This window comes from Aspergillus luchuensis, chromosome 7 (assembly GCF_016861625.1).
Source record: "Aspergillus luchuensis IFO 4308 DNA, chromosome 7, nearly complete sequence".
Lineage (NCBI taxonomy): Eukaryota > Fungi > Ascomycota > Eurotiomycetes > Eurotiales > Aspergillaceae > Aspergillus > Aspergillus luchuensis.
This window is the reverse complement of record NC_054855.1, coordinates 1,005,999-1,017,137: the sequence shown is the minus strand read 5'-3', so window position 1 is coordinate 1,017,137 and position 11,139 is coordinate 1,005,999. Positions and strand designations below refer to the sequence as shown.

The following is an 11,139-nucleotide window of genomic DNA, read 5'->3' as shown; positions in this document are numbered from 1 at the left end:
GGGGGATGTAATATCGAAAGAATTGCCGTAAATCGTAAACCTGCGTTAAGTGGGCCTTTTTTCGTTTTTTATTTTTATTTCTTTTCTTGCTTTCCCTTGTTAGGGTGGGACGGTGAGGTCCAGTTTAGCAAACAGGAATTGGAATGGTAAAAGGGGCATGGGCAAGATGCGGCTCCGGGATACCACCGCAAGAGACAGGGTCCATAAAGTCATCTTTGCATTCCAGTCCCGGCTCCAGGCCCACGGAAGACATCGACGAGACACTGTCAAGGTCGGGGTAGCCTTCCGTGAAGGATGAAGCATCCGAGACGGCAGACTCCGAAAAGTCGGAGTACTGCGATGACCCAGAGGAGACAGAGGAGGTTTGGGTGTTGAAGGCGTCCACGGGAACGGACACCGGAACCGGACCGTTGACGTAGTCAACCGGCACCGGTCCGCTAGCAGACCAGGGGGCCATGGGGTTCATGGTAAAGCGCGGGCACTCCAGGATCAACTGGCGAAGCTCCGGGATGGTAATCCTCTTGGAGGGGTCGCACTCAAAGATGCGGTTCAGGATGCAGATCATCTCATCCGACAGTGGCAGGATGGACTTCAGGAAGTAAGGATCCTTGAGATAAGCTCGGAACGTGGAGTCCTCGATCGAGGCACGTTTCCAGGGGTTGCGACCGCAGGTCAAGTTGACGAGGATAACACCTAGACTCCACACATCATTGGGTGCCGACTCATAGCACGACATGGGACGGGGGTTTGGTTGCTGGCATTCTTTGGTATCATCTTCGTCAGTGAATGTTTCATCGGAATGTTTCGGGTGGGGGTAAAGGGAAGGGCATTCACGCACCTGGTGACATGTAGAAAGTGGATCCGCAACCAAAATCCGACGTCAGGTAGTCCGTAGTAGCCAGGCCAAAGTCAGCAAGCTTGACCGTCAAGCCCTGATCCGTTACCAAGATGTTTTCCGGCTTGAGGTCCCGATGGTAGATTCCCAGGGAGTGGCAGAACTGGACGGCATCCAGGATTTGAAGGAAGACACGCTTGACCAAGGGGTCATTGCCCACGAAGTTGCCCTTTTCAGTAATACTGGAGAAGAGATCGCCCTCGGGACAGAACTCAATCACCACATAGGTGCAATCGACGGAATCCATAATGCGAACCAGGGATACCACATTGGGATGTTGGCTGGCCAGATGGTGGAGCTTGATTTCCCGCTGCTGGAACTTGAGCTGCCGGGGATCCAGCCCGGTCTTGTTGAGGGCCTTGACAGCATACAGAACATTGGTATGAATGTCGACGGCCGTGTACACCACTCCATAGGCACCGACGCCCAGGATGCTGGTGAGTTCCAGACGGTTGGCCAAGAGAAATCCTAGACGGTCTTCCGGAGCATAGCAACGGGAGATGGGCGGAGAAGGAGGCGGAGTGGGGGGCATGGGGGGATACATGCCGTACAGGGGAGAAGGGGGTAGCATGAGCATGAGGGAAGGTAGGTTTTGGAATGGGCTTTTTTCTTGCTTTGGTGAATTGGTGACAGGCAAGTAAGACTCGAAGCACGCACCGGCACTTGAGTCTTTCCCTGAAGAAGAGTATAGTATTGGAAGGGAGGGGGGAAAGGAGAGGGAAGGAGGGGGAGGTAAATGGTAGTTTCTTGTCTCAACGGCTGTAAGGGGTGGTTTGTTGATATAAATCCTGGGGGTCCAAAATCCGGTGGCGGGTTTCAGGTAGTCATCCAAACCAGTGAGCAAAGTACGGGATAACCGGGAGTGAGAGAGAAGAGCACCAAAGGAGAGTCGCCAGTCTTTCCTTAATAGAGAATTTTTTTTTTTTCACTTGTTCAAGGAGCCATTGAAGGAATGCAGTTGATCAACTTGGATAAGCAATCAAATCCTAGGGAATGTCCAACGGAAGGCCGTGGGTAGGATGGTGATGGTAGTAGTAGTAGTTGTTGTGGTGGTTGAAGATGAGTAGTAGCGGGAGTGGCAGTGGCAGTTGGTGGTGGTATTATTTTTGGCTTATTGGGGAGCAAGTAGTCCAGGGAAGTTGCACAGCCAGGGATGGATGCAGTTCCAGGGAAGCAGTCAGATGGGGGCCAGCGGATAGTTAATATGGCCGTGGGGGGGAAGAGGGAAAGGGAAGGGAAGGGGGGTGGAGGGTATAAAAGGGGGACGTGCAGTGAAGGATAAGGGGGGGGCAAATGATATATATGCAAAACAAGTCCCAGAAACTATATCACGAAGAAGAGGAAGAGAAGCCGAAGAAAGAAGAAAAGCAACAAAAATGCAAGACGAAGATCAATGAGTTGACGGGAACTTGTCGGAAAGAGGAAAAACGATTAAACACGCCAGAGAGGACGAGGACGGAATAGGAAGAGACAGAGAGGAAGAAGAGAGGTGGAAGTATAGGGATTAAGACGGAGCGCGGAAGGCCAGGTAAAAATAAGTAAAAATAAGATTAATATGGCGATGATGGACGGGGCGGCGATAAGAGAGAAAGAGACTCTCAGTCCAGAGAGTCAGAATGAGGGAGCCAGCCAGATCCATCCATTCTCAGCAGGAAATGGCGAAAAATAGGGACCCAGAAAATCCCCAGGGACCCAGAAAAAAAAACAACACCACCACCACCAGAAGAAATTAAAATAAGTCGAAAGTAAAATAATAAAATTATTATTATTCCCTTAACAGAAAATCCGAAAATAATAACACCTAATAATTAAATTCGATGAAATAATAATTATCCTCCCTAATAAAACTCATAATAGTAACACCTAATCATCATCATCAGCAGCAGCAGCAGCAGCATCATCACCCATCCATAACACGAATAATAATCCTTCCTCCCCAACTGCCACTAAGCCTGGGACCACTCGTGGCCAGAGCCACTCTCACTCACTCCATTCTCATCTCCATGAGCAAGAACTGAACTGGAACTTACTGAAAGTCTCCATTACCTCAGAGGCTGCAGCCCACGAATCATCATCTCGAAAAAGCTGGCCGACCATTCAGAACTTATTACACCCAGGTGACCGACCGACCGACCGACCCCCCTTCTCTCTCTTACACCATCCACCATCCACCGTCCATCCATCCATGCCCCCTAAAACTCACTATGTAACTCCCCCGTTACATCTTCAGCCTGCAGACCAGAAACCCAAACCTCGCCACCGGATTGGTCGGGGGCATGCATCCAGCTGGGTGGAGTTGGCCAACTCCACCCAACCAACCCAAGCTAACATGTATGATGCTTAGACTAGTTTAGGGTCCAGCTACAAATAGGAAAGGCGTATGTGAGTGTGTGTGTGTGTGTGTGTGCCAGTGTGGATGAGCAAAGACGGAACCAAACCAAACTGCCTTTCCCTCTCCCCCACTAGAGACACTGACCGACAAGGCCGCGACCGCGAGATCCAGGCGGCGAGAAACGAAACCAAGAATAACTAACTAGCACGCACCCGCGGCGTAAGCTGAGGAGAGGAAGCCTAGGAGGATCCATGAATCGACATCATTAGTATCCACTGGGTCCTGACTAACCAGCTTTGTTTCTTGCCATAACCAAAGTAGTAGATTAGATACCACGCGATTGCTGGATTCTCTCCACACAAACACTGTGACTGACTGAGTTGACAGACTATCTCTAGTTAAGGGGGGGGATTGTCCACGATCTGGCAAGGCGAGAAAAGAGACACCTCCCCTTACTAGTCGGGTGGATCTGTTGACTAGATACTGTGCTATGGAGGGGGGGGGAGTGGAAAGGGAAAGGAGGGCCAAATGGGCACGAGTGCGTGGAGGGAAACCGAAACTCTGGCAGCACCGCACACCCCCTTTCAGTCTAGTTAGTTAGGAGGGTCACAAGGCTCTAAGCTTGGATGCCTGGACCTGACCCTACAGTATACAGAGGGTGTAGTATAGTAGTAGTGGCCTGAAATCTATCCATCCATCCCTACAGTACAGCCTACATGATAATAATAATAGACAATAATTCTCAAATGGAGTGAGACTCAATGAATGGGAAGAGCTCCGCGCAGACCCGATGAGCAGACGGCCAATGCCGCCGCCGTCGTGGCTGTACGGTTTTAGTGTCCGGTCCCCGACCAGGCAAAAAGCAAAAAAACAAAAAAAGAAAGGTCTATCCCCAAAGATCGACGATCAGAGAAAGTTGGAATGGAAACCTGAGAAGGCAACGCAGAACAGACCGCAACTGAAGGGCGGTGATTTGCTGCCTCCAGCACACAGTGCTAGGTAATGTTTGTTCCAGGAGGCGGTGTGAGTGTAGGAGGGCGAGTTGTGACAGGTCATTCGGGTGCAGATTGGCTCCACTCACACTTTTTCCAATGCCAATGCTGTTCCAGGCTGGCCCGAGCACATCCCCTCGTCATTGGCTGAATGCGGTAACGCCCAGGGAAGATAAATCCGCCTCCCCGTGGGTATGATTGGTTTGAAGAATGGAGTTCAGTCAGATGAACTGGGATGGAAGTGCTGGAAGGATTGCCTGCCATGGAGAGGTGGGCGGCATTATTACTAGTAGGTCCAGCCTCTTTTTGGGGAGGAAGGTGGTGGTGGTGGTGGAAGAGGGGGGGAACGCACAAATGAGCTCATGGCCACACACATACACACGCGCCCGCCTATATTCCCACTGGGTCTGTTGGTTGATTGTATCAGCGCCCGGATGCCCCGTCGTTGCCATTGCCTGGGCGGCTGTGTGGTAGGAATGAGGCTGGCAAGATGGATGACTGGCTGAAAGGGACCCGGATGGGGAAGGGGGAGGAGGTTCCTTTGCCCCACATTTACTATACTGTCCGTGTCTGAAGTTCTAAACTCTCAGACTCAAGAGATGCAGGGCGGGAAGATGGAAAATTAGTTGAAACTTCCCAGGGCGGTTATTATTATTATTAAGATGATTATGATTTTTGTTGACAGGGCACGATCCATCTCCATCTCTGACGGTTAGCTATCTATCTATCTACTATCGATTTACTCCGTAACTTGCGTCACAACGATATACGTGCTGGATCGTCAGTGTGGTGAAACGTTGAAATCACCTCCCCGATCAACAGTGGTTCTTGCAATCTCACCGGGCGTTCGGACGGTAAAAGCGAGTAGTCTCTACGGAGTAGAAGGTTGGCTGTATAGGCTGTTCTCTGTACTGCCAGCTCATGACTCCACCAGCAACATCTCTCCTCTCCTACAGTTGGTTACTGGGAGATGAGTGATGCTGGGACAAAGTTTTGAGCAAAAGAGGTCAACGATTGTTAATCCGACCATGGAGTTCTAGGCTTATGGACCACAAGCGGGTACAACAGCATGACTAAACGAGGAGGGGGCAACGAAGGGGAGGATTGCAGGACGAAACGAATTGGATGTTCTATACGAAACGGTCGAGCCAAACGGAGATGGCTGGATGGGGCACCATTCAACTTCCCGCTGCGTGTTGTGAATGACGGGCAGCCTGACTGACTTTGACTTGACTTGACTTGACTCCATAGTCAGTACGGAGTAGTAGTCTAGTCTACTGTTTAGTAGTCTAGTTACTAACTCATCGCCTTGCCAGACAACAACGGTGCGACAGTTGCCAGATTCTGCTTTTTCTCCGGCCACCAACTTCTTTCTTTCCACCCAAAAAGAAGAACATCTGGTTTAGATCTCACCGTCTTTTTGAAGCATCGTCAACCCGTTGGCTAGCAGCGAGGACATTCATCCAACACATGAACGAACTATTGCCAAAACTAAAGTGTAAAGTTCAGCAAGCAGACGCCTTCTGAATCAACCCGACCCCCTCCGAACTATACTTACTGACTTACTGACTGACTGACCAGCAAGCAGGCAAGCAGGCAAGCAAGATGGGATGTGTTAATGCCAATCCATGCTAAACTAGACTTCCTAGTCGTAGGTCAAAGTTGCAACCGAACTCAATAAAGTGAGGCAATGACGCCGGGGCCAATGACAGCTCAGTTCGTCCGCTTCGAGAATTCCCGAATGACAGCCATGGCGCTTGATGATTGGCTGCTTTGCTGCCACGTTTGCTGTCCGAAGCCTTGGCGGTGGGGATCTCTCGGGCAGCAGACTCCAATGATAATTGGCTCAATTAGTCCATGCTTTCTTTTTTTGCCCGCATCCATTCCAGTCCACATTTCGAACTATTCTTGATCTGGTAGGTCCTGCACAGACCATGAGCAATAAAAAGAATTAGCCCGGTTTGTTTGCGGTTTGCCCGGGGCGTTGTTGTTGCTTCATTCTTTGGCCTGGTAGGCTGCCTGCCTACTACTCCTAGTCTTATACTATATTACTGTGATTGCAAGGCTTGCAGGGTCATGCACCTTCGTCTATATAAAGCAGTTCCGATCCACAGCCCCGTTTCTCAATTAAATTATAGTATCAGCCAAAGACATTGTGTAGTAGAGACAGACACACCGGATAATAAAAGAAAAGAACTATCTAGTACAGAGTACACTTGGCTCATAGTAGTAGTTCTAATTGTAATCACACACACAATGATAACAGCCCAAGCTACCAGCCCTCCCACGGAGAATTCCCAAAGTAACTACCTTCGCCTTACTTACCCGCTCAACAGACAGACAGACAGACCCCTGCTATCTTTTGAGACATGTACTAAAGACTCTCCATAATTACGGAGTAATAATTTCTTAGTATAATTGCTTTTTATAACTACGTAAAGAGTAGTCTAGGTACTGTAGGTAAGTTGAGCCCTGAATTTACGATCAGCGGTTGAAACCACGATTTATTCGGACTCGAACCTACGTTTTACGGAGCATCACAGCGCTTAACAGGTAACTATGTGGATACACAGTAGGCTGTGATGATGAAGTTCATGTACAGGCATGGCATGGCATAGCATGGCATGAAAAGTGGCTATGTAAGCAGGTAAGCAAGCAAGTAAACTTAGTTTCTTTTATTCCTGCTTGCATGCTGTACCTTAGTACATTAGAATATGGAGTAACTCCATCACTATGCTTGCTGTGTGATGAGTAGGTTTACTTTTTTTTTTCTTTTGTACTCCATCCATACTTAAGGGTACATAGAACATGTATTCTATGTACGTATGTACTGTGATGCGGATGTGCAGATATGCATATTTGCCTTGTTTTCTTTGCTAATATCTAGCTATCACAATCTTGTTCAACGGTATGGTTTTCTATACTATAAACTATAAGGTGTTATAACCTTCAGTAAAAGCAAACATTCATATACTCTTGCGTAAATAAATAAATATGTAGATATCCCGAACAAACACAACACAATATATCTCCATATCTACAAAGCACCTCCCCATGAGATACCAACTAAGTAATAAGAATAATATACTACTTCTGACCCATCCAAAGACCAACCAGATACATCTATTACTACTAGGACAGAACATCGGTATATAATAGTATTCACATATCACATCACATCCATCACCATACTGTAAGTAGAAACCCCGATAGATAAACAAACTGAAACTGAAACCAATAAATGACCTCATTAATTCTCCGATTTCACCTACCGCCATTATAGTCTCATAAGCAGCAAAAGCAAAAGTAAAAAATAAAAAGCAAAAGTAGTACCGTATAGAGTATCAATCTACGGAGTACTTACTTCCCTACAACTAATGATCCCATATCCCCTAATTCCATTACTTTACCATATTCTTCCGCTTACGAAGTAATTAAGTTAACAAATATTAATCATCACCATATACTACAGTATACTTCCTCCACCCCCCCCTTGACAATAACTTACCCACAGTATACTAAACAGTAGCTGAGAGGCGCGGGGAAAACAAAGCGGCACCTCATCGGATTTACCATGTCAAGTAAGTACAAAGTAACATAAGTGGACCGGGATCTCATCCCGTCTGTTAGTCAATCATCAACCGATCAATCAATCGATCAGTCAATCAATCAATCAATCAACAAGTTCCGTCCCATGGAACCATCTAAACCGTTAACCCTCAGCTGAACGAAGCCAGTGGGTAAGTAGACTACTAGGTGGCTGCCTGGACGTTGTGGAGTACGCGGCAAGTAGCGCAGCTGAGCCTCATTCATTATCATCATCATCATCGAATGATTCATCAATTTGAAGACGTTCTAGAAAGTGCTGCGACCCGCGGTTACTATTAGACTACTAGGCTTCTGGGGTGGCACGCGTCGAGGAGTCGTCCGGGTTTGCCTCCCGCCGGGATCACGGATCATGGATGGATCCATGGGGCGTAGTTCTACTAGTACGTACTCCGTAGCTTGGTTTGCCACTCACTGGGCGTGCCCCGGATCCAACATCCCAATTCATCCGCCATACTCAGTGTGGTTATGGATGATGATCGGATGCGATCCTCGCCCTTTGTTTACTGGCGAGTCATCTTGTCATACTCTTACTTACTTGGGACTCTGGTATCATCAGTGGCAACAGATCTTCGGTGGATATATTCTCAATTGAGAGCTGAAAAAAGTACTACTATGACATAATATGTACAACGGATGGGGCCCGCAATCATCTCAAAAAAGTATACTCCAGATAAGAAAAAAAAGAAGGAAAGTGATTACGCCTTGGGCCGAGACAGAAACGGATGTTTCAACGCCTCTGTCGGCGTGCACCGCTTCTCCGGATTGAGGTTCAAGCATCGGTCCAGTAGATCCACAAATTGGGCCAGCTCTTTTGCCTCACTGTCTGTCATGCCTCGTGTCTCCTTGCCTCCCATTAGCCGGGTCTTCAAGTCCCGCGTCGGCTTCTTGAAGTCCAGCACCCGCGTGACTGGTCGCCCGGTGATCTTATCCTCTTCCATGCTCAAGAAGTTAAGCATGTCATCGAAGTGCATCGGCGTCAGCGACCCTCGCCGCAGCAGCTTCGGCGGATATTTGCCACGGCATTCCATGATAGATCGTAGCATCTGGTTGTTGTTGCGCCCCGTAAACAGGATCTTGCCCGTGTACAGCTCGAACAACGTGCAGCCGATCGACCACACATCAATAGCGTGGTCGTACGGGATTCCCAAAATAATCTCGGGCGCCCGATAGAATCGACTCACGAGATACGGTGTGATCTCGTTCTCCGTCGCCGGGGATGCCGATCCCAGGTCGCACACTTTGAGGATGTTGCGTTGCTCGTTGACCAACAGGTTGTCGGGCTTGAGGTCCGCATGGAGAATGTTGCACTTCCGCATCAAGCTGAGTCCCAGGAATATCTGCTGGGCATACGCCCGGATGGCTCGCAGGTTCAAACCAACGTCGCGGCCGAATTTCTTCAAGACCTCCCGTAGGTTCATGCTCAGGTTCTCAAACACCATGCACAGATGTCCCTTGTGGTCAAAGTACCGCTCAAACTTGATAAGATGCTTCTTGTCCTCCGGATCGGCCTCGTGGAGCTGCTCCAGGATGCCGATTTCCTTCATGCCCGCCTTCTTCATCGTGTCATTCTGGCGGATGATCTTGATGGCAACCAAGCCACCAGTCTTGGAGTCCGTGGCGCGTACGACCGACGAGAACATGCCTTTGCCTAGATTCTGCTGCACATGGTATCGCCCGTTAATCAACTCACCCAGCCGGACATTGTAATATCCTTCCGGGTCGTCCCAGTTGTCCATCATACTGATGTCGAGCTCTTTGGGCTGCGGGACTGCCGACTTAGCCGATGCATGCGTTGGCTGCGTAGTCTCCTGCGTGTCTTCAGCGAACATATCATCGTCATCATCCTCTGCGAACATGTCATAAGGATCCTTCGCTTTGGGCTGAGGCGGGGGTTGAACAGCGTCGGGGAGCAGGATGTCCTGTCGGGAGGTTTGCGTCTCGTCATAAGACGCCGCAGACAACTCCTCATTAGTACCACGACTATCATGCCTCTCCCTCTCCGCTTTCATGTCCAAGGTAGGGTCGTAGTCTGCTGCAGACGGACCATCTTTGTCCACACCGTTTACCGGTGCGCCGTTCATTAAATCAGCATCTTTGCCTACTTTGAAGTCAGAGAACAACTCCCCTGGACTATCAGCAGGTGTCTCAGGTGCTGACAACGGTGCTGCTTCTGTAGACAAATACGCTGTTAGCTACAAATTCACTCACTTCGACACGATCTAGCGGTCAGAAACTTACCAGAAACAGCACTGCCTGATGCGGCAGTATCAGCACCTGGAGTGGATGAATCTCTACTACTTTCACCGATGTGAAGTGCCTGCAAACGCATCGGGGTAGCTTGGCCGCGGTATTTAGCCCGGATTGCTTCACGTCGTTTGCGACGGGCCTCTAACTGGGCTGCTTCGTCAAGGGGTTCGGCTGGGGGTTGTTCGTCGTGATTTTCGGACGCCCCATTCACACTAAAAACATTAGCTTAATACCATCTACCGACTGGGAAAACCTACCTATCAACATGGGCATGTAAGGTGGCAGAAGCTTGCTGCACCTGAGGTTTCTGAGTTTCAGCATCTTGCTTAATACCTTGAGCGACGACTGGAGTGTTCCCTCGCTCGCTCACTGACTGTTCAATAGAAGCCCCCCTCCTGCGATTTCGAGAGGCAGTACTCTCATCTCTCGGAGACTCCCACTCATCCCCGGAATACTGCTTAGGCTTGCGAACTTCGCGGTACGGCGACCGGCTCCGCGTGCGCGCGCGTTTCTCTCTGCGGCGATCAGATTCGTCGCTATATCGAAGGCCATCGCCGTAGTGCTCTTCACGGTCGTAGTCATAATAGGAAGGCCGTGCGCGTCGGTCGGGCTGACCTCGTCCGTAGTACCGGCTGTCATCGTATCGGGATCCGACGCGTCGGGGTGGTTCGTGTCGGTATCGCCGGTCGTCATGGTCATAATCATCATAGTCATCGTCCCGGCGCCGCTTGTAGCCTCTGTAATCGCGGTAGGGAGAACGGGACCGCGTACGCGAGGTCGACCTGGTCCTGGTCCTCGATCTCCGGTGGCGTGGTGATCTGCTCCGCGTCACGGATGCAGGACTAGCTCTGGTGGGACGGTCAACGATGCTGCCATTAAGAGGAAGTTTCGACGTAGTTGCCTTCGTCTCTGAACCTGATTCGATGATCTCACCCTCTGAAGGGGTCGATGGAGACCTCGACCTGCGGGATGCCATGGTGGTATAATACCAGGCTCACTCAGGGAATCCTGAAGATGAACTAAAAAAGGTATGGGCTGGCTCTTCGAGCAGCTTCAGAGACAAA

The 11,139-nt window shown here is 49.5% G+C and overlaps 2 protein-coding genes across 2 annotated transcripts; both read right to left on the bottom strand.

The window, feature by feature from the left end:
• Window positions 1-124: 124 nt before the first annotated feature.
• AKAW2_70384S (serine/threonine-protein kinase) lies at window positions 125-1,472 on the bottom strand (the record flags this gene model as incomplete). Its single annotated transcript, XM_041682959.1, has 2 exons — window positions 125-762; window positions 839-1,472. 2 exons carry the CDS (start codon window positions 1,470-1,472, stop codon window positions 125-127), a joined length of 1,272 nt encoding a protein of 423 aa, XP_041547268.1.
• Window positions 1,473-8,523: 7,051 nt separating this feature from the next.
• PRP4 (putative serine/threonine protein kinase (Prp4)) lies at window positions 8,524-11,051 on the bottom strand (the record flags this gene model as incomplete). Its single annotated transcript, XM_041682958.1, has 3 exons — window positions 8,524-9,998; window positions 10,067-10,287; window positions 10,333-11,051. The coding sequence occupies 3 exons, from the start codon at window positions 11,049-11,051 to the stop codon at window positions 8,524-8,526; spliced, it is 2,415 nt and encodes an 804-aa protein (XP_041547267.1).
• Window positions 11,052-11,139: the final 88 nt, after the last annotated feature.